Source organism: Stegodyphus dumicola, chromosome 10 (genome assembly GCF_044657685.1).
Source record: "Stegodyphus dumicola isolate Sdum_Otavi_A_Nest chromosome 10, ASM4465768v1".
Lineage (NCBI taxonomy): Eukaryota > Metazoa > Arthropoda > Arachnida > Araneae > Eresidae > Stegodyphus > Stegodyphus dumicola.
Window position 1 is genome coordinate 118,181,124 of NC_140777.1, and position 24,493 is coordinate 118,205,616.

General features: G+C 34.3%; 2 protein-coding genes across 4 annotated transcripts in view; both read right to left on the minus strand.

Moving 5' to 3' along the window:
* LOC118182974 (techylectin-like protein) overlaps positions 1 to 11,148 on the minus strand; it is an 81,488-nt gene extending 70,340 nt beyond the window's left edge. The window contains exons 1-2 of one of the 2 annotated variants that reach the window (XM_035352368.2): positions 11,026 to 11,148; positions 146 to 285 (exon numbers count right to left, since the gene is read on the minus strand). In XM_035352368.2, coding sequence (XP_035208259.1) covers positions 146 to 285; positions 11,026 to 11,039 — 154 coding nt within the window. In that variant the 5' untranslated portion in view covers positions 11,040 to 11,148. The remainder of the gene's footprint in view (positions 1 to 145; positions 286 to 11,025) is intronic. The other variant, XM_035352367.2, reaches the window with a different exon arrangement.
* Positions 11,149 to 11,315: 167 nt separating this feature from the next.
* Positions 11,316 to 24,493, minus strand: part of LOC118182973 (BTB/POZ domain-containing protein 6-B-like) — a 75,659-nt gene continuing 62,481 nt past the window's right edge. For both annotated transcript variants that reach the window (XM_035352365.2, XM_035352364.2), the window contains one exon: positions 11,316 to 14,391. In XM_035352365.2, the coding sequence (XP_035208256.1) occupies positions 13,889 to 14,391 (503 nt within the window). In that variant the 3' untranslated portion in view covers positions 11,316 to 13,888. The remainder of the gene's footprint in view (positions 14,392 to 24,493) is intronic.

A 24,493-nucleotide genomic window follows, 5' to 3' on the forward strand; every position in this document is an offset into this window, starting at 1 on the left:
AAATAGAAAACTCCCCAGCCATATCTCATCAAATCATTATTTGTTATTGAAGGAAATTTAAGAAATTTAACACTTGCTTTGTTTCAGAATTTATATCAGTTAATAATACATTATTTTTAATCCTACTTGATTAAATTTGACTTACAAACTAAACTTTCTTTGACTTCGTTAAGAAGCTCCACGGCTACTTCTAACTTTTTGACGGAATTTCCTTTCATTTCACAGATCGTATCATTGCCAAAGACGAATTGTGCAGAAAGCAGCATAAACACACAGGATAGCCACCTGCAAGTAAATAAATTGGCATTCATTAAAATATTTGGACACCGTGATTTAAATTTTACTCTATCTCTGCTTTACAATAAGTATTTAGTATCTGACCCGCCCCTCCCTGTACAAAATGGTAAGGTGTTCCTAAAGTCTTGATCCATTTTTAAGTAGTCGATTAGCCCAAATTGCCAGTTGCTGCAGCAAAACTTTGAAACTTGACTGTTATTTATGCACTAAACTAATTTGCATCCGGTTGGAGTGTGACAAAAAAGTATAGAAAATAATATAAAAACAAAAATCTGAAAGCTTTCAGATTTTACATTACGGCCAAAGGGACTTTTTTTAACGTATCGTGTGTTACCTTTATTTATTAAATATCATGTTCTTTGCACTTAAACCATAAAATTTATTTCAACAACAATATCGCAAAATCATTTTTAATTGAATATATCTTTAGAATTTCCGATACACAGTCTCGCGCGCTGGAGATAAAAATGTTTTTTTCTCCATACGGTGTTACCATTGCTCGCTTTGAAATCGTTGAGTTTGTTAATCAAAAATTAGATCAAGTGTTACAAAATATGAAATCGATAATAAAACAAATTCGAAATTCGGACTTCCAGATACAAATATTCGGCGGAAGATTACGTTATTCAAAATTGGATGGCTCTAGGTACCGTTGTTTTATCACAATGTGAGAAACATACATATAATAATGCAGATTCTTCATTATTTAATTTCTTTAAATATAACACAGGGCTATAATATTTGGTATCAACAATTTGAAAAGTGAACCGACATTTAACGTTTTCAACGCAAAATGCCAGATCGAAATTAATAGCCCATCTGGATAACGCCCTTTGGGATAATAATAAAATAAGCAGGTAATTAAAATAAAACTCTTTAACTTTAGATGCTGAGATAATTAAAGTTTTAATCATACTTCTTATTCTGACTTATTTTCCTGCTTAATTAGAGGCAATAACACTGATGTAGATAACTGAAACATGGAAAACTGAATAAGAGTATAAAACTGTTCAAAAGGCAATGAAGAAAAATTTACTGATGATTATTGTTTGAGTACATATTTTAGTCCAACGTGTGGTAGGTAACGATGTCATCATAATGTGAATTACAGTAGTAATAATTCTTCTTGAAAATTAATTTTTTGATCTGAGTGTATGTTACACCATCAGTTTCAAACTGAAATTGCTCGCGGGCGAATGCATGAACTAAAAACAGCTAACGAGACAAAATGGCAGAATTGTTTTTAAGGGAAATAAAAATTTGTTCTCAATAAAATAAAAAATATTTTAACTAAATTTTAAATTTTGCATACTAAATATTATTAAAACATTTATAGACAATAATAATAACTCAAAGGGAAAAAGTACAATTTGTATTTATTTTCTGTTTGAAATCTAAAGTTAGGTCAGAAAATAAATCGAATCTAAAGTTAAATCTAAAGTTAATCTGAAGTTAAACCGAAATCTAAAGTTAGGTTAGTACTTTATTTTTATCGGTTACATTTTATAATTCAAAAATACTGGCTACTAAATATTAATATTTCAAACTCACCTCTATTTCAAATAATTCTAATATGTTTAATTAATCATTAAATAGCGTAATTTAACTAAAATTGTTTTTATTTATGTTTTCAAGGAAATCTTCCCAAACAGGACAAAATTTAAGAATGAATAATGACAATTTAGTCTTTTTCTCTTATGTATCAATTTTTTCTTCGACACATAAATTAAAATACGTAAATTTGTATGTTAATAATTGTAAATTTTATATGCAAATATAAAATTTACTTGTATGCGCACCAGAGAAATTTACTTGTACAGTGCACCAAAGAAAAACTACTAGCTCACTAATTGCAGATAGTCTTTAGTCAATCGGTTTCTTTTCTTATTAGTTTTCAATTGGGAAAAAAGCAGTTCACACGTAAACGTGTTCAAAACAAAGCAATTATTTCTAGTGCAAAAAATCGTAGCTGAGAGTATTTATTTTTTGACAACTAAGAATAAAATTCAATCAAATCTGAATCTTCAAGTCTTTGATTAAGATTTATATCATAATGTCAATTAATAAACTCAATTTATAGATATTTTGATGTGTTAGCTACGTTTAATTTAAACGATAGTGGAAGTAAACGCCGACTTCCAATAATTAAAACTTGAAGTCTTTGCAACACCGTTATCTGCAACAAATACATAATTGAGACGCATTCATGGCCGCATGCATAGGGTCCCCAGAATGAAATTAATGTTTAATGCAACTTTACTGGATTCTCATTATTTGGGGATTTGAATCAATGGTAATACACTCACGTTTGTGAAAATTGCAACACCATGAAGGACTTACGCGAGTGAGCTGAAATTTTCAGGAAATGCAAAGTAGCGCATGATATGCAAATGATTAGAATTGCAAATCCGTAGCGCATGCGTATGCTGAGCAGCGCCCTCTGAACGGCTGATGGATCCGAATAAATAGACGGCTGTAGCGAGGCGTGTATGGTTATCGGTGGTTATCTGCTAGTGGTAAACGTTAACTCAATCTGTACTTATGCCTCGTCGACGAAAGAGAGCGAGATTTGAACAACTTACAGAGTTTGAACGAGGGAGAATCATCGGCCTTCGTGAAGCTGGATTGTCGTATCGTGCAGTAGCCTCTCGTGTGCAGCGTAACAGCAGCACAGTGATGCGCGTTTGGAAGCAGTGGACGGACGAGTGTCGGACAACTCGGAAATCCGGGAGTGGACCCCGAAATGTGACGTCAGCTCGCGATGATAGACACCTGGTCCGCATGGCGCGGACGGACCTTACAGCTTCCTCTAGACAATTGGCAGCACTGTGGTCAATAGCTACAGGTGTTTCATTGTGTGCTTCATCAATTCGTAGACGTCTGCTGCAGTGTGGACTGCGCGCACGGACTCCTTTATACAGGATCCCCCTAACGCACGACCATCGCCGCCTGCGGCTACAATGGGCCAATCAGCATAGAGACTGGCGTGCTGATTGGCAGCATGTCGTGTTTTCTGACGAATCCCGCTTTAATTTGTGGTACCATGATGGCCGCATTCGTGTCAGACGCTATGCCGGTGAACGCCACCTTCCGGAGTGCATTATCGAACGCCACAGTGGACGAACACCCGGAGTTATGGTCTGGGGCGCCATAGCATATCATAGACGATCTCAATTGCTACGAATTGTGGGCAATCTGAACAGCAACCGGTATATCCGTGAAGTTCTACAGCCCGAAGCTGTTCTCTTCCTTCAAAGCTTGCCAGGCGCTGTATTTCAACAGGACAATGCCCGCCCTCATACTGCTCGGATTGTTAAATCCTTCTTTGCAGCGCAGCAGGTACAGCTTCTTCCTTGGCCTGCGTGTTCCCCGGATATGTCGCCAATTGAACATGTGTGGGATGTCATTGGTCGGCGTCTTGCTCGTGATCCTCGTCCTGTTGCGTCTGCAGACGAACTTTGGGTACGCGTAAAAACGATATGGAATGCTCTTCCTCAGTCAGACATTCAAACTTTGTTTGACTCCATGCCACGTCGTGTAGCAGCACTTATTGCGGCGCGTGGTGGCCACACAAAATACTGATTCTGATCTCTTGTTCTTGTTTGTTTGCTTTGAACATTTAATCATTTATTTGTACCACTACCACTCAACTGTGTATTAAATTGCATTCAATTATGACGATTGGTGTGAAATTGGTGTGACGATTGGTGTGAAAATTGGTGTTGCAATTTTCACAAACGTGAGTGTATTATAGGCCGACTTTCACTATAAGAAAGACTTTTAAAGCAACATACGGTTCACTTTTGCACTTAACATGTACGTAACAAATAACTTTTTTTACCTTTTATTTCAGACATTCAGCTAAAAATAATTTTTCCCTATTTTGATAGTGCACAGTTTCAACTTTTTGCTGTAAGATTTATTATTTTCTTATTTTAATTATATTAATTTTACAATTCATTTTCAGATATTTTACGTATTTTTGGAAGTAATGCTTATAATTCAGTTTCAGATATAAGTACACTGCGGAAAAAAGGGGGACAGTTCTATATCTCCCGTTCTACTGGGCCGATTGACGAAATTCAAATTGTGGTTTTCATGTCTCAAAATCGCGACTTAGGATATATATTATATTTATGTATAGCACTATTCTAATATAGGTATTCTAACATAAAATCGGACTTTTTCTAAAATGACATGCCAGTGTTTTTCCATATCGCGATTCTACGACTCAAATTATGCCTAAATACTAAATTTTGTAAATTTGTGTGCGAAATTTACGGAGAAATTCAAAAATTTAACTTGGTGCACTTTTTTTCAGTTTGCGCCAAGAATAATTCACTTGGCGAACTTCTTACTTTATAGCACCCTATTTTCCTTTCCTTTTTTTCCAATGCAGATGAGCGGGAAAAAAGTCATCATTTATACTTTCAAATAATTTTGACAAAGTGCTTAAACCACATTTGGCGCAATTATCGCTCATAACAAATACGCCAAATTTCAAAATGCTCCAATATGTAAATTCACGTATATCTTAGAAACGTTTGAATGCAAAACTCTAATTTTTTGCAAGTGTACCTAGAAATATATCTATTTTAAGATGATACTAAAAACTTTATAGGTTATACTTCAAAATTTTTTTGAAAATTTTATAAAAACTATTTAAAACTAAATCACAAAAAAATGAGTGAAATTTATTTGGAATGAACCTAAATTTCGAAATATGAAAGAAAGAATCAAATAAGTTTAATAAATACATATCAAATTCAATTAATATTGTCTAGCTAAAGATTTTAGAGCTAATTTTTTAAAAAACTGTTAGTGCATGTTTTTCAAAACTTGGCAGTTTGGAATAATTTTAGTCATAGAATAGAAATATGTAAAAGAAATTGGCATGTCATTTAAAAAAAAGTCCGATTTTGTGTCAAAATACCTGTATTATGAGAAAGCTATACATAATATATATTATCCTAATTCGTGCTTTCGAGATATGAAAAACGTAATTTGAATTTCGTCAATCGGGCCAGTAGAATGGGAGATACAGAACTGACCTTTTTTTTTTTTTTTCTTTCGCAGTGTACATAAAACTTATTCATACTGGTATAGATATGGATTTTGAACTTATGATATTAACCATATAAATCTATATGATGTAATATATATTTGGTTGTAAAGAAATTACTTTCGAATAAAATTCATTAAATTGAAAAAGAGCTTTTTATATAATGAAATAAGTTAATCAGGAATGTACTGATTATTTTCAATAAGCATTTAACATCTATGTAGTTCCACGATTTCACTTTCAAAAGACGTTTTCTGCAAGCTAAGGTTTTAAAGGGATTTGATTCTGCTGAGAACGGAACAAATGATAACCTCAAATTACTATTAGATGATCTCGTCATTTTCTAATTTTAGACTACCATTGCAACCTCTTGGGATAATATCAAGATTGTGTGCTGGATATGTAAAACATATCCCAGTGGTTTGACCAGAGACTAAGGTGAATCAATTTAAGTCAGAATTAATTTAATAGCGTACATGTCAAAAAGTGGCGTCATTAATCGTTTCTCCAGTTAAAGAGTCGAGCAGAAAATCTGTCCGTTACCCATTATCGCCCAATCTGTAATCATATGCATGCAGTGGCTACAGCTATCGAGGCTCTGGCTAAAAATCTCCTTGGAACTCTCTTTACTGGAATTATCGCCATACAAAATGTCAACAAAAATATGCAGTTAACATATATTTAATTAGAATTAAATATTAAAAATGATTTGGAAAACAAAAATTCGTAAAATAAATATACCTAAAGGAAAATATATATTTAAAAATTTATTGTTCTGCCATTTTTGATGCTTTAAAAATGTTTTAAATTTTTTCTTCTCTTAAAAAAAGCTTTTTTCCGATTTTTTGAAGTTTTTTTAATAGCATCATCAAAATTAATATTTTCGCTCTGCATTTTCAATGGAAAGTTCACTGTTGATCGAAGACAACTCATAATCAACCGTAACTTTGGAAGCTTCTCTCTCAAAAAGCAACTGAAACATGCATATTCACAAAGCCTACAGACCGTTCTTCTACCGTTTGCTCCGATTGGTTAAAACGGGAAAACGTAGGGTAACAGAATCTGGTCGCTTGTCGAATTTTCTATTTGTTTATGAGCGTGGTGTACCGAAAAGCGTTGCAATAGAAATAACGCATAATGGAATAAAATAGAATTTTAGTTAAACTTACTCATAATTTAAGTAAAAAGAATAGGTATCCGGCGCCCTTTAATGTTTATTGAATGTTTTCATTTGTTTTATTTTTTAATATTCCTTTATTTGTATAACTTAATTCGCTATGGAAACTTACGCAACAGACCCTTTCTAACAAAAATGACGAAAAGGTTCATATGCAATTTCCATGTAAACAGTTTTCTTGCAAAACAATTACCGTACTTTTAACAGTTTAAATTCATTCTTTAACCAAATACAAATAAACTATTAATAAGATCAGTAGGTTATTTAAAATATTTACCACACAATTCTCCTTAGCTTCCATTCATTAAAAAAATAACTAATGAAATAAACGCTGTTTTTCCTCGCTTTACTGAAAGCCCACAAGGTATGTTTGGCGTTCGTTATAATGCCTACAAGGCGATAACATACCATTCCAAATACGACCGCCAAGCAGATGTTTCATCCACTGACAGAAGACCGCATAGAAAAGGACTGTAGGCATTGTGAATATGCCTGAAGGATACATTGCCAAATATAAAGTTAAGCACTGATTCTTGAAAGTCCATTTCTGCAATAAACTTTAACATTTTCTACTGACCACTTTTTAGCTTTGTCATTTTTTATCTTCGTACATGTATGTAATAAAGAAAACTTAGTAGTAATACTATTGTAAAAGCAGTTGATGGCGCATATGTAGAAATATGCTTTTTTGTAGGTGTTGATACGTAATGAACAGCAAGCTTGGCAACCGAGCCAGATTAAATCATCTTTATTTCGTTAAGCATTTTGCGGCGGCAAACAAATCGGCACACTACTCGTGCCTTTTCAAGAACATTTACATTTTGGATAGCTTTGAGGTAAAAAGAGAAGCACAAGCAGCAGTCTATCTACGCCTAAGTGTAGAACGCAAAAGCCTTCCGCTCAGGATGAAATCTTGATTCTGAATGACTTAGTTTCGGATTGAACTGCATTTGATTGGATAATTAATAATGCTGTAAAATTATTATTGGCTGTTTTAGTTCTATTTTCGTTACAATCGTTATGTAAGAGTCACATGACATAGATCAGTCTCAGAATGATGTAGTGAAGAAAAAGGTATTACTATTTTTAGAGTACAGAGGGAAAAAATCCAAACTAAAATTAAGCATTAAGAGGCTATTGCTACTTTAAATTATAATTTATATTTGTATATATTTTTATCTTTTTTATGTGTTTTTTTATGTTTTTTTTTTTCTATGTGTGTGTAATTAAAAACTTAAGGTTCTTCGTAACCCCCCTCCGATAGCAGGCTCAGAACGACCCGCGCCACTTCCCTTCGTATGCCCCTGCCTACATGTATCACGATTGGTGTGATTTTCAATTTTTCATATTTTATATTGTAAAAACAATCCTCTGCATATGTAATGATTTGTATGTCAATGATTAAATATTAAATGTTTAAATATGTTGCATCGACTCATACATGATAAAAATAACGTCGTTTTTCCATAAGTGGTAAAAGTGAGTACTTTATTTGATGAACAGCAGTTTCAAGACTATGCGACACTGAACGAACCTTATTCCATCAAAATATATTAATTAAACAAGGAGGTTTCATGGATATTCTTGCCTATGAAAGATGTAAAAACAGTATGTATTCCACAAATATTTGTGTATCCAGAGGTCAAAAGCACATTTCTAGAATTCGTACAACAGCTGTCTAATCTCATGCATTATTTCTCCCTGGTGTTTGAAGTCTGGTTTGGTTAAGTTTATTTGATTATAGCAAAGTTCACGAGGGCTATCTCCCTAAAGGTAGGGATACTTTCCTGCAGGACTTTCTAGGGAAAACTGCCTCGTATTCACTGGGAAAACAACCGAAATGCCTATGCAGCCATCCCGTTCGACTGGAATTGAACCCAAGACAAACTACCACTGTTTAGCGACTTTGCCCTCTGGTCCGCTGATGGGCCGGCTTCGTTTCAGTATTCTTTGCTACTACTTCGGTGCAATATATCCTCGTCAAAGGATTGTCAAGCGCTTCACTAAATATATAGTGCCATCAGGAGGAATTTATCTGCCACGTGTTTGAAATTATCTTTCAAGCGGTACAGATGTGTTCTTTTTCTTATCCCTGTGATTTTGTGCTATGCTGAGTTAATGCGTTTTTTCGTTTTACTATTGCTAAGTTAAGCTATTTAATTTTGTTAACTATCGTGGTATCGTTAATTTGTGTCACTAAATGACACTAAAATTCCAACTTTTGGTGTAATTCCTTTAATAATTAAATACAATTTCTACGTTCTTTCGCTTGGGCTTAAGTGATTGCCGGCGTAAACCAACTCATCATATGTACTGTCTTTTTTAAGAAGTTCAATTTACTCGTAGATATAAAAAATAATTGCTTAATCAATGGTTACACCAAACTAACATCGGATGTCAGAACTCCTAGTTATAATCCACATAGCACTAACATTATTCACATTCTATTGGGTGATTGAAAATTTGATAAAATAATTGCTGATTACATTAACTTAGCAGCTGTCACATTCTTTTATAAGGAGATTTTATTTACCTTCGGCTTAAGTAACGCCGTATACATTAAAAAAGTTCTGAACTTCATCCAGCTTCTAGAATCAGCACATTTTTTTTGTGTTGCCAATCCTAGAAAGCTAATATTAAAATTGAATTATTATCACTGAAAAATGAAAATACTAGATGGCTTACATAACAGCTACGAAACATTCTTAAAAAGAAATTATTTCAAATAGTATTAAAATTTCGGGGATGTTACAACAGCTTCCGTGCAGAAAATCTGAAGTAGTTTGTAGATAACCCAGTACCTTATTTAAGTCATGTTACATGACATATGTATACTGCGCAAAAAAAAGGGGGGGTGGGGAGACAGTTCTCTATCTCCCGTTCTACTGGGCCAATTCACGAAATTCAAATTGCGTTTTTTATATCTCGAAAGCGCTACTTAGGATACGTATTCAATTTATATATAGTACCATTCTAACATAGGTATTTTTACTCCAAATTTCTATGCCTGTTTCCACAATTTCATGCGACATATCTCTTTATATGGCTTTATAGGTCTCACATAATTTTCTTTTAAGTATTCTGCAGTACATTTTAAGGTCTGAAAATATTCGGAATATTTTCCAGTATAAATTAACGATATTTTTTAGTTCGCTTTATGTCATTTTGACTTACGAAAGGTAATTTAAGAAAGGAGCGTTATACTTTAGTAAAAGAGGTGAAACCTGTATTACCATTATTTCAGAAGAGTTGTATTAAAAAACCGAAGACATTTACCGAAACAAAATTATATTAATTTTTAATTCCTTTGCATATTCTTTCGCATTTCTTAAATCGCTATATGCACGAGCTGATGTACACAAAATCTTGTGTTTTAACTTATTAATATTTTTATATTGAATAATATTTCTTTGTTTATTCGGTAGCCTAAACATAGAAGCTTTAAAAATTAATATAAATGGTACTGTGTAAATTATTTTTTGCACAAATGCTTTAATCATTATCCTTCAGGTCCTACTTAACAGACAAGTAAATAATCGAGCGAGTATCTGTATTAAGAGGACAGTCCTACGAAGGTAAAATACCCTTTTATTAATTCGCTAAATTTCATAGAAAGCACCAATGGTGCTCTAAGATAAAAACTCCGTCAGTTGCGGGTAATTAAAGTAACATTAAAGTTTAAAACATGAAATAAAATTTATACATAAAATAACATTAAAATAACATTTAAGTTTAAATTGAACTAACGTAGTCGGAAATTACACACAAAATAGTTTACTTAAGCAGGCACGAGTCATTGACAGTTCACTTATAGGGTCAGCGTGTAAAATTTCACAAAGACGTAGTAAATTAAGCCTAGCTAACGCTAGAACGTAAAGTGCGAGCGAGATTGCCAAAAGCTTTAACCTAAAGCATTCAAATCGTCGGCTTAAATAAACACAGCTACCTGTAATTTGCATTCTGATGAGGACTACAAAAAGAAGAAGTAATAGCAAAGTTCCAAATCATAATAATTGGTTAATCAACATAAAATCCTACAACTTTCGATAAAATTTTAAAACACAAAACTATCAACAATAATTTATGCAGCCTTTTACTAATCGATAAGGCCGTATATATATATGGCGTAGAATAAGTTTTGTGTTAGCTATAAGAACGTATATATAAATACATCTAAAAATATATCCAAGAAATTAAGGCTGTGTATTAAAAGTACATAAATCCAGAAATAAGTACGGGGATATCAGGAATACTCATTGTCATGGCAGTTTTGGGAAATCTGGGCTTTCTTAGAGAAACCCTGTGCTGATTAGAAGGTTAAAACTTACAAATTTGCATTATGGTACCCTGTACGAAACATTAACCTATTAAATGCACATATAAATAAAATGAATTTTTAAGTCTGGTGCTACGAATATTTTTTAGCTTTAGCTTAAGTTAAAATATTTATTTTGTGCGTAAATTTAATAGGTGACAAACAAACACTTACATATAGTCAAACATCCTGTTATTGGATTTCTAGCACAGTAATGAGATGTTTATCTAAAATAATTTTGATGGAGGAATGTATTTTATTTATGCCTATTTGAAACTAAAGATTGATAAGCATTTATCGACAAAACTATTCATTCTCAGATTAGATAATTCTGGGAATAAAGGCATCTGTGAAAAGAAACGTTAGTTAAAACGAAACTACCCTGACTAATACGACACAAGACACACTTGTATTTAGCAAATTTATTTCTTACATTTAAATAAAATTAATAAATGCAGACAAAGTACCAAATTAAAGTATTAGTTTATTAGCTAAAAATGTAAAAAATAACAATTCACAACATTGGTCTACTGATTTCAATAAATCATCCATTACCTGAAAATTCTGTGGACAACATTCCGTAGTTTCTATCATTTCAAAAAAACTGCGATTAAAGATTTGAAGATTCCGTAAGGCAGAGGAGAGCATTTCTGGTTCCTTTTCCATTGACATTTATGAAGAGCATTCAATACGTAATACAATAATAACAGTATCAGTAAACTTCAGCAATAGCAACATTTAAGATAGGTAACGAAAATAATAATGAAACATCAGGTAATTAACACGTATAAAAGAAGTCAAGAAAAGACTTCACAAGATGCTTAAAGCTCCAGCCCCAAAATGGAGTTTCCACGTGGTTGCTTAAAACCCTAGCCCTAAAATGGGGGTATCCACGAGGTTGCTTAAAATTTCTGCACCATAAATGCTATGTGCATAGCTCTACACTGGGCCTCCGTATGAAGCATTTACATCCCATCTAATTTTCAGAACGTAGTACAAACACCATTTATTCTAAGCATCAGTTGGGATACGGAAAAATGCCCACAGGTGATAGGATTTTCGCCATTACATCCAGTCACGCAGCACGAAAGTGCAATATTTCACGCAAACGAATCTAGAATAAAGCATACATTTGTACGAACCTAAATATTTGAAATGCTAATTTCTGATTCCACAAAGAGGAGCGAAATATTGCCCCGTCAAAATCTCTTAGTAAAGTAACTCCAATGGCTGGCACAATAATTTGCAGGATACATTAATAAATTTGCAGGATTAGTTTCGAAAGTTTGAATGTAATTTAGGTATGATTCCTTTAGCTAAAAACGAATATTCTATATTCAGACCTTCGAAACTGATTCTACAAATTTATGAAAATTGCCACGGATTCTTGTTACCTGAACATCTCCAACAATTTCTCGTAGCTCCTTTTATTAATCTCACAGTTATACCGCCTGTGTAATGGCAGAAAGAATCTCCGAATCTTGCAGGAGTAACAGAAACAAAGCTTTGAATAATATGTAAACTACTGAAATATAAGATTACAAAATGAGACTCAACTTACACGAGCAGTTTCAGCTAGCCAGACTAAAGCCGATACAAGGACCACAGTGGTCAACGATAGCTGATGTAAGCTCACTATCTAACTCAAGAACTCTGTGCTTTAAATACATTAATTATTTTGGTTCCTGGTAAAAGCCGACGAAAGCAGAAGTGACAGTGAAGACAGATTGATAGAATACCTTGTTCATAAACATAAAACCTTACAATAGCCCTCACCAAAAAATTAAACAATTCGAAAAAAGTGTTGGTAGAGAATTTTTAATTATAAGATTCGGACTGAGATAAAACTTTCGCAAAGCTATCAAATGTGTAGTCGATATTTACTATTTCTGAGATTGGATTTACAATCTAAATCCTTACAGTCTAGGTGCGATATTTCCACTCTTCACCCAGCTTTTCTGGAAGAAAATATAGTTCAGTACAATATATAACGACTTCAGTACAGTATATAAGTGGTGTAAAGTTTAATTTAATACTTGACTTTACTTGCTTGTTTCTCAAAAAACTTCATTTGTATTTTTCTTTTAGAACTTTAATTCTTAAATGCTAATTTCTAAGGGTTCCACTTTATTGGTATTTCTTTTTGGACATTCTTCATATTTTACTTTTGGTTTTGACTTTTACCCTTGCCTGCATGAATGACGAAACACGAATTGAATGATTGGAGAGTTAGGTTTGGAGGCAACTTCCCCTTGATAAGTCTGTCTCCTGCCTGCTCAACGTTCATTACTTATGCATTTTTAAAAAAATTGTTTGGATTAATTTTAATTTGCTAAATTAGTGAATTTTTTTCATGGATTGGTTTTGCACTTGATTTGCTTGTGCTTCTGAATTTAAATGATATTGTAGATTAGTTCGAGAATTAAATCTTTTATATGTTTACACATTTTTTTAAATATTTTTTTTAAAATTTTTTTTGGCTTTAAATTTGCTTTTTTAATTTTGGCTTTAAATTTGCTTTTTTACTTTTATACGTGTTTGTTAAAATTAAAATTTAAATTTGTTTAAATTTGTAGTAATCATGTATTTTAGGTAAATATGGTGCTTATAGTTTTAGAGGTATAGAGATGTAGACTGGACTTATGCGTGTTTTTTTAATATTCGTGTGTTTGCATATCATTACTTTGACAAAATACATAAGTGAATGGCGGGAAGGTAAATCGAAACTAATATATTATTCAAACTAAAGCATTTCAAGAATGAACCCTGAATTATTAAACGCATGACACAGGGAAGAATGACATTGATTAAAAACATTGGAAAAATTATGAAGCGAGAATAAGCAATAAATTTAATGTTTGTAAATCCTAAAATAATAGTTTTATTCATGCACAAAGATGTACATTTTTACCAATTTTCGACAAAATTTAACTTTATCAAGCGTATATTACTATTACCCTTGAAATCAACATTTACAATACGTATCTTAAAATAGTCCATATTACACGTTATGAAGGGGAAAAGATGAATTGGTTTACTAATTGGTTTGTCTACTAGGAAGGCTTCTAAAAGGAAATTCAACATAGAAAACCTCATAAATAAAAAACAGCTTATTTTCCTTTGCGCTGCTTCCTAAAGAGCATTCAAATCGTGGGTCAACCTCTGGAAAGTTTCTATCATCGAATTGAAGAAAGTTATAAAGTTCTACATTCTCCGCTGAAGCCTGAATAGATGCCACTTGTCCTTGTCTGAACACTATCCTTCTCTGGAAAGTAAACTGGACTTCTGTAGAACCTGTGATTTTCAATACTTCTTTACACCGAAAATTGGTAGGTTGAATTGCAACCATTACTGTCAAAGGGTTTATGAGACTAAACTTTGTCACAGGTTCTTGAAAAAGCAATGTCAATCCAATAATCTGGAATTTACCACCTTTGCATTTAATTTCTAAAGTACACTTCAGATTGGACAAGGGCTTCTTCTGTTGAAGAGGTGCCAGTCTAATTGTGAGTTTCTTCAGCCCAGAAGGTGTTTTTCTATCTAGGAAAAGAAACCATTAAATTAATCAATGTAAGTAAATTGCTTCCTGAAAATTTCAAATTATACCCCATTAATTTGAGAGTATTAACCAATAAAACTATTATCATTAACTACTACGACACTTTGCCATTAATAAGATAAAAAGAAATATATATTTTTTATAAAATTAAATCTTTATATTTTAATCATAATAAAACTTTAAAAATATATTTTGTAAACTTTTAAAATCTAAACTTATGCCAGGGAATGTGAAGTACGAGCCACGCATCTGACCTTATGCATTTGTTATAGATTTACATATTATTCTTGCTTAACTTCAACCACGTTGAACATATAACGATTTCATATTCATTTTTACGTCAAAATTATTCTCTGCCTGAAATAAAAAATGTATCAACAAAGTGTACACGACTGCTTGTTATCAAAAGAAAAGGTCAAGGAACCACTCTTCATCTCCTACTTAGATAATGTAATTTCAAAATTATTACTATACACACTCACAAATATGTAAATAATAATATGGTACAACTAATATATAACTATATGGTACAACTAATATATAACCATATGGTACAACAAATATATAACCATATGGATAAAACACATCGCTCAATAATAAGTCTAACTTTAAGGCTACAGTTTACGAACAGTTCAGCCTTTTCAGCAAAAAAACACAAATAACAACCAGAAGAGAAAGCAAGAAAGTTAAAACATCCTATAAATTCTTCTCTCTATCTTATCTTTTATCAGCCTAATTTTAAGAAGGATATTATTGACAACCTTTATACATTTCATCACAAACATCTGCTCATCGTTCAATATTTCATGAACAATAAGTTTAGGAATATCATAATCAAAGATTTAGTACTATATTCTATAAAATTTTAATTTTACTGCAATTCAGCTAAAATATAAAAGAATTTCCTGTACTATCAACTTTCTTCGTAAACGTTTTGACGATCTCAACCTTCATAACCTCTTTCAGCAAATTCAACAGAAATTTCCAGGATTAGAATTTGAAACAATAGTCTGCTTTAAGTATAACAAAAACTAATTACATTATCAATTACCATTAAGAAGATTTTTCTGCACCCTGATATTGTAATGAAAAGAAATTTCTACCATATGTTGATAAACAACATAAACATATAATTACAGGAAATCTAGACATACTAGAGGGTCAATAATTAAAGAAGCTCCTGAAAAAAGTACAAAATTTAGACCAGTAAAATACATTCCTAAACTCAATTGTTTCGAAAGTATTTCAGTAGATATTGATAATTTCATACTGAAAGCAAGTATTCTGCGAAGTTTACCATTTAAAGAATGGAAAAAGGAAATATTAGATCAAAGCAAAAAGAATATAAATAAATGTCAAGAGTGAGAAAAGTTCTATAATTCTCTTATTGAAAAGTAGCTCCATAATTCTGCAACCTATTGTATTTCCGAAAGTAAAGAAAGGTCAACAATCAACAAAATTATTGACTTTATTATTGACATTAAAAAGTGGAAAACTTCTCTTTTTTACTGTAAAGAATAAAGTTACCAATTTATATGCGATTCCAAATTTCATAATAATCCTATCAAATTTAGACTTATTGCAAATAGTGCTAGAAGCTTTGAGAATAATTTTGATAATATTCTTACTAATCTGCTTAAATCAATAAGTAATATAATTTTTAATAAAGCCAATGCTGAAAAGTTCTACCGTTGGATTATTAACAACTTGCAAATAACTGAAAAAATTTTAAAAAATAAAGGTTTGCAATATCAGCTGTTATGACTCAAAATCTCTATACATGTCTTCCACTAAAAAAAAAATCTATGAAAGAACTTCTAGAAATTTCCCCCTGAAATGCTTACTATACTAGATTTACAAAAATGGAAAGATTGTATCTATTTTTCCCTTTTCAATAGCTTTATCAAGCATGCAAACGTACTTTACCTGCAAACTAATGGTATTCCAGTGGAAAATTCTTACTCGACGCACTTATATAAATTCCATTTATTTTCTAAAGAGTACAAGTTTTTTAAAAACCTTTCAGGGGATGATTTCAAGAAATTTGCCCATACATTCAGGTATATAGATGATATAATTAAATTCAACAATGCTAATCTTACTGAAATTAGCAACATCTACCCCAACTGCGGAATTAGAAAGTCCTCCACGAAAGGCATCCCTCCCCTTAGGCAGATAGCCCTAGTGTGCTTTGCCATAATTAAATACACCACACCACACTACCCCAACTGCGTAAAACTAAAGACCAATAAGTACAGTCAAGAATTGTGGATTATCTGAATCTAAGCATTTATAACCTAAAAGAAACTTTTTGATAAAAGCGAAAAATTCAATTTTTCTACAGTTTAATTTCTAAACTGGAAAGTACGAACATCTCTAAAAATATTATCGCAAACACAATTTTAATCAAATCGCCCGAATCAAAAAAAAAGTATGCGCCAAACTGAACAACAGCAACAAAAGATTCTTCATACTAAAATTTTATTAGAAAATTAAATTCCAATTAATTTCATTAACAGGCAACTTTAAAAAGCTGGAGCGGTCAGCATCGTATATAATATTTAAGGTGATGAATTTTTTCTCTGAAAGTTCAAATAAGAAAAAGGAGGATGAATTAAAAAGGTTTATAGCATAATTTGTAAATATGTATTTACTGTACAAATTTCTTGACTATACTTTTATTAACTCTGGACCTTTTATACTCTAAGTCGTCATGATAAGCCCATTGCGTGAAAATTTTATTCTTTTCTTACATTTACCCTTTATTTCCTTTTCTTTATTGCATTAATTTAATGGTTTCCAATTTTAAATTTTTTAAAAAATATCTTACTATCGTTTTCCTTTTAGGAGATTTAAAATTTTTCATCGCCATTCGTATCGCCGATAATATTACCATCAAACAGGTAATTGTTTAGCGTCACTTTTCCCATTCTGAATCCCTTTCCTTTGTTCTTCAAACAGACAAGTTAAAAAATTTATGTTCTCAGTTAATCCTATAAATATGACTTTCGCTACATTTTGTAAATTATTTCGTTTTAATTTTAATATTAGCAAATGTATACATCACTTTTGCTTTATCAGGCAAATTGAATTTATTTCATTTAAATTTGTTTTCATGCATTATTGAAAGGAAAGCGGCTGTATAGAGGAGGCATTCGAATTTTCCGGATGAACTATAATAATTTAAGAATTTAAAACGGTTCACCATGATAGAAAAAAGATAATAATTAGAAGAATGAGAATGTGATTAGTGGACAGACAAAGAATGCAAATGATTTTAATTTTAATGCAATACAGCGATGGAAAATACCGGATGATACGCTTCTTGCGATATAGGAAGCAACCGTTCGAGGTACAAATGAAAGCGTTCGGAGAGTCTCCTGAAGGAAAGATCTGATGCTTTCAAGCATCCTCCACAGTTCGTCCTCCGGAGCAGATAAAGCAAACGATGACCAAATACATTTCAGAATGTTCGACAGTGTACAATCTAGGGACCTCCGCGCAAAAGTGGGAGTTCCGAGAGGTGAATTGTTTATAATATGAATCTAATGTAATGTATATTAATATTTAATTAGATATTCTAAATTTTAGATCTTTTGTCTAATTTTATTCTGTAATATCTTTACATTTTTGTATTGAGAAAATCCTGAGTAGGGAGGGAAGCTTTTATTTATCACTTTTAAATATGATGAAAATAAATATAATTAATTTGCTTAATTTGCGTATTGCTGTGAATAAACTTAGTAATGTACTACATAGTGATTAATCTAAAATTAGATACAAATATTAACTGATTAGCCCTTGATTGAATCTTAATAGTAGTTTTTCAAATGTCTACTGTAAACTGAGATAATTCAGGTCCAATCAAATTTAATAAGAAAAATTATGCTGGAAATTGCTACGGATGGAGAAATGAAATTTGGACAGTTAAATTCCATTAATTCCGCAAATTTTCTCAATTTATGTGAAACACTTTCTTAGTGAAAGGTTAAAAATTAAAAATAGTGGAATTCAGCAGTGGATGGCTACTAACTAGACGATGTGACCAAACAATCGGAGCGTGAACGTCAATGCATTTTTTAGCCGCTGACGGTTGGGTAACGACTATAGCAATTCAACCGTATAGCACGTCAACCGTTATGCCGTCACTGTGTCTCTGATACGATTCAGAGATTATATACTACTTCAATATGCCGCTTTGACTTCACTCTCCTATCCGGAACACCGGACATCGGTTCTTATCACCAAGCATACGAATCAGTGTAGCTTTAGTGAGTTTAACCAAGTTAATGAATATATTTTAGTGAATTTTATGCTTGCTATACTGTTTTGTTTTCACATTTAGTTTCTTATTACGATGACAGCAAATATGCATAATGCAATAAGTAACGTTTCAAATTATGCAGTAGTGCCTTCAAACTGAGGGCCCCCTAAGCAATTTAATGCAGCCTGCGAAAACATTTAAGTATGATATAAGGTATTTTCTTCCTCCTTTCTTCATGCCTTCGTGGTGTAACAGCAGCTCACTCGGCGCGTATTCGAGAGGTCAAGATTCGAGTACCGGGCGAGAGCATTGCTCGTTTTTCACGTCTCCCGCATCAAAAATTCCTAATGATTCTACAATGTATTTGCTGCAAATACAGTATTGCAAAGATTTCAAGATTTTAGTTATTTGAGGTCTGAGTTTATATTATTTTTATTTCCCTTTAATTTAAGTACAGCGTGATATAAATCTTATCCAAGGATGTTAAGATACATATTCTATTAACTTTTATTCGTATTTCTCAAAAATTTAATAAGCTCAGTTAGAATTTTTATACTAAGAAAAACTGCTTTGTTTGGGAATACATTTATATATGAACAGCTTTTTTTCACAGCTGAAAATTAATAAGAAAATAACCCGATTGAGTGATGAGCATCTACAATATGTGATGAAGATAATTCTAGTAATTTCTCTCCAAGGCTACTAATGTTACCCGAATCAAAACGCCATCAAATGTCAAGCTATAGTACGAAATAAAGAAGTTTATAATTATTTACATACAAAAATATGTACTTTTAACTATGCATCAAAGAAAAATTTACTAAAATAAGAGAAAAGAACTAGCTTTTTATTACTTATTCTCAACTTCTATACCACTTGGTAAATTTTCCCTCATAACTTACATTTTCTTTATTTGCTTGCTTTTAGTTTAAATTAAAGCAATTTATTTAATGATTAATAAAACATGTTAGAATTATTTGCGCGAAATCTGAGTCTAAGATCTTAATATTGTTACGAATTTGGTATTTAAAAAGCTAATGTTAGTTCAATTAGAAATTAAATGGTTTTATTTCTCGCGCAGTGCAGCGCGTGACGAATATTAAAAGAAAGCTAAGCCGGAAAATTGAAAATACAAGAGCGCGTGCATTAAATAAATAAATATCTCTTTTTGATTTCGAGAAAGTACTGGAAAATTCTAGCGCGTGATTTTAAAATCTTATAAAAGGAGGAAAACATCTCAGTTTGTAGTAGTTGCTTAGTTTGTTGTTGTTTAGAAAACTACTGTTGTTGATTGTAGCGAATTCGCGGATTAGCGTTCTTTAGCTGTTTTGAATTACGTTCTATTGACATTTGAGTAGTTAAAAGAAAACTACTGTGAGATATTGTAATACTGCATGATAATTTGAGAAAATTTAAGCATTTTTGTTGTGATAATAATAAATTTTTGTTCATTTTTCATCGGACTTGTGCATTCATTTCATAACGAACCCGTACGCACGCAACAATTTTTGGTGTCAGGAGTGGGGTTTGAATGCCAATAACAAGAGCGATGGAAGAACAATTGAGACAGCTCATTAGTGCTTTTGCTGCATTCCAAGAAAAGATGGAAGCTGGCCAAGCATCATTTAAGGAAGAAATGAAATTGGGCCAGGAATCCGTTAAGGAAGAAATGAAATTGGGCCAGGAATCCGTTAAGGACGAAATGAAAGCCGTTCAAGCTGGTCAAGAAGAAATGAAAAGAGAAATTACTTGCATAATAGAAAATAAATTTGAAGCTATGGAAGGCAGAATTGACGCAGTTGAAAATAAAGTTGGACATATTGAAGAAAGAGTTTCTTCGGTGAAAGAAGAAATAGAAGAAAGAGTTTCTTCTGTAAAAGAACAAATTGATGAGAGAGTTTCTGCAGTGAGCCAAAGAAATGGATACTTTAAAGAAATTCGGCAGCAGGGAGCAGGAGTGATGATTTTAAATTCTTACCAATGCCTGCTCGTCCAAGTCTGAAGCTATCCACATATGATGTGAAGACCTCCTGGCAGGTGTATAAGACACAATTTTCTATCGTGGCGGATGCGAATGGATGGGATTCCCAAGCTAAGGCCTGTCATCTCGCCGCTTCTCTAAGAGCCGACGCAGCGGATATCCTTCAGACTCTTCCCGAAAACAAAAGGTTAGATTTCGAAGCTCTGTCCGGCGCCTTGGAGTTGCGCTTTGGGGAGAAGTGTTTAAAAGACTACAGCAGGCTCCAATTAAAATCTCGTCAACAGAAGCCTACCGAAACACTTCAGGAGCTCGCCGCGGATGTTGAAAGGCTGTCCCATCTCGCCTTTTCGGAATGCCCGACAGAAACAAGGGAAATCCTGTCCTTGCAATACTTTATCGACGGCATCCGAGATACTGAAATACAGAAAGCTCTACGAATGGCGGATGTAAAAGATTTAAAAAGTGCTCTAGTGTACGCCATGAAATTTGAGGCAGCCCAGCAAGCCACTCGTCGAGACCGCCACCCAGTCAGAGCTGCTCAAGTCCAGGAGCCAGGGGATCAAGTCACCGCTCGACTTGACGATTTAACTAGACAACTGAACGCCTTGAGACGGAATATTGGTGAGAAGAAACCGACCGTTAAGTGCTGGAACTGCGGTGCTGAAGGACACATACGACGAAACTGCAAAACACCCCAGGGTACTGATGTTAAGACCGCTTCTAACAAGCAGCAGGGAAACTAATTAGTGGCCATCTCGCGGGGCGGAGGTTGCCAGATAATGAAAAGCCCCCGTTTAAAGCGCTTCAGATTTCTGCAGTGAGAGGCGGCAGTAATGGACTTTTCATAATAGGACATATTAATGGAGTTCCGTGCAATATGACTATAGATACAGGAGCCAACGTCACCATCATCCGAAAAGATTTGGCTCAACAACTAGGAAACAAACTTATCTGGACGCCGTCCTGCGTTACCCTCCAGACTGTGTCCGGTGAGAAGATCGACATCGACGGAAAAGTAAATGTTAACATCACATTTGGAAGTGCCGCTTACCATCACACGGCATATGTAGCAGAAATCACTGATTCTTGCATACTCGGATTGGACTTTCTAAGGAAATACAATTTTTCCTTGGATTTTAAAAATAACGAATTGCATTCTACATCTGAGGACATAGCGTTATTTCTTGTTAATGATGAAGAAGTTAAATCTGTCCATAAAATCATAGCACAAGACTATATTACAATACCGGCAAGAACAGAAATTTTACTTCCTGGATCCATAGCCGAAAATAGAAATTTCCGCTACGGCATCATAGAATATCCCAATAACTGTAATATCCCAAAAGGAGTATTAGTAGCCTCAACACTCGTCGACCTATCCAGAACGGTTATCTCGGTGAGAGTCGCCAATGTAACTGAAAAGTCGAGAGTTATTAAGAAAGGTGAAGTGGTTGCAACATGTACTCCAGTAACCAGCGTTGAAAAAAAGAGTAACATCCCAGAATCCGTGTCCTCAGAGAGCATTACATCGGAGTTATTGCAGAATGCACAATTAAACGATAAAGAGAAAAATGCTGCCGATCGCGTCATTAAAGATCTTCAAGTTGTTTTCTCCTGCTCGTCTTCTGACGTGGGTCGAACTAGTTTGACACAACATAGAATAGATACTGGCGATCATCCCCCGATCAAGCAACATCCAAGACGTCTACCGTTTGCTAAACAGGAAGAGGTGCGAACACTGTTAAAAGATATGGAAGAAGGCGATGTCATCGAGCCTTCAGCGAGTCCATGGGCATCTCCCATCGTTCTCGTCAGAAAGAAAGACGGCTCAACAAGATTTTGCGTTGACTATCGCCGGTTGAATGAGGTTACGAAGAAAGACAGTTACCCTCTTCCTAGAATTGATGACATTCTAGACACTCTTTCTGGAAGCAAGTGGTTCTCAACACTTGATTTAAAGAGTGGGTATTGGCAGGTAGAAATCCATCCTGATGACCGAGAAAAGACGGCATTTACTACGGGACAAGGACTTTGGCAGTTCAAAGTGATGCCGTTTGGACTGTGTAATGCGCCGGCAACATTCGAACGTCTTATGGAGACTGTTTTGAAAGGCCTTTCTTACGAAGCCTGTCTGATATACCTGGACGATATCATCATCGTCGGAAAGAGTTTTGAAGAGCATCTAGAAAGTCTTAGAAAGGTGCTTCAGAAACTGAAAGAGGCCAATCTGAAGCTGACTCCCGCTAAATGCAAATTGTTTCGAAAGGAAGTGACTTACCTGGGACATGTCATCTCTGCAGAAGGTGTGCGCACGGATCCTGAAAAGGTATCAGCGGTTAAATCCTGGACGCGTCCCGAAAATGTCCATCAGCTGAGAAGCTTCCTAGGGCTTTGCACCTACTATAGGAGATTCGTGAAGAACTTTTCTTGCATCGCAAGACCACTTCACAAGCTGACAGAGAGCAAGCAAAGATTCTTGTGGACAAAGGAATGCGAGGATGCATTTAACAACTTAAAGGAAGCTTTAACATCTGCTCCAATCCTGACGTATCCTCAGCTCGACAGACCATTTATTCTCGACACCGACGCGAGCAATGAAAGTGTCGGTGCTGTTTTGTCCCAAGAAATAGACGGCCAAGAACGTGTAGTAGCTTACTGGAGCAAGTGCCTGTCTAAACCGGAGAGGAATTACTGTGTCACAAGGAAAGAGTTGCTCGCCATAGTCAAAGCTGTAGAACATTTCCATCATTATCTATACGGGAGAAAATTCCTCCTCCGCACGGACCATGCCTCATAAGCGTGGCTTATAAATTTCAAAAATCCTGAGGGTCAAATAGCCAGGTGGATACAGAGACTCCAAGAATATGACATCACTATCCGTCATCGTAAGGGATCATCACACGGAAACGCCGACGCCCTGTCTAGAAGACCTTGCCAAGAAAACTGCCGATATTGTTCCAGGGTGGAAGCGAAATACGAACTGCTGACTCCGGTCGCAAGACAAATTACAACATCAACATCGGCTGCTCCAGACCCGTGGAGTGATGATGAAGTCAGGAAAGACCAGCTGGAAGACCGCGACATTAAACCCATACATGATTTAATAGAGTCATCAAACAGAAAACCTACATGGCAGGACATTTCTATCTGTAGTCCTACAACAAAACAATACTGGGCACTCTGGGATTCACTTCACATTCGAAACGGCGTCTTATACCGGAAATTCGAGTCGGATGATGGGAAGACGTTCCGATGGCAACTGATACTTCCGAGATCCCGGATTCCTGATGTCCTCGAAGAACTACATAACAGCCCTACAGGAGGTCACTTTGGAATTATGAAGACCTTACAGAGAGTTCGTGAGCGCTTTTACTGGAATAATGCAAAGAATGACGTGCAAAAGTGGTGCCGATCTTGCGATGCCTGTGCAGGTCGGAAAGGACCGAGGAAACGCAGCCGAGGCAGACTGCAACGTTACAACGTAGGTGCGCCTTTTGAACGTATCGCCTTTGACATCCTGGGACCTCTGCCACGAACTGCTGATGGCAACAAATACATACTCGTTGTCATTGATTACTTCACCAAGTGGCCTGAAGCTTATCCTATTCCTGATCAAGAGGCAGTCACAGTAGCTGAGGTAATGATACAGCACTGGATTTCCAGGTTCGGAGTGCCTCTTCAGTTACATTCCGATCAGGGAAGGAATTTTGCCTCGGCAGTAATCAAAGAACTATGCAAACTACTTGGCATTGACAAAACTCAAACGACGCCATTGCATCCCCAGTCGGACGGCATGGTAGAGAGGTTCAATCGAACCATCCTTAATAACCTCTCATTA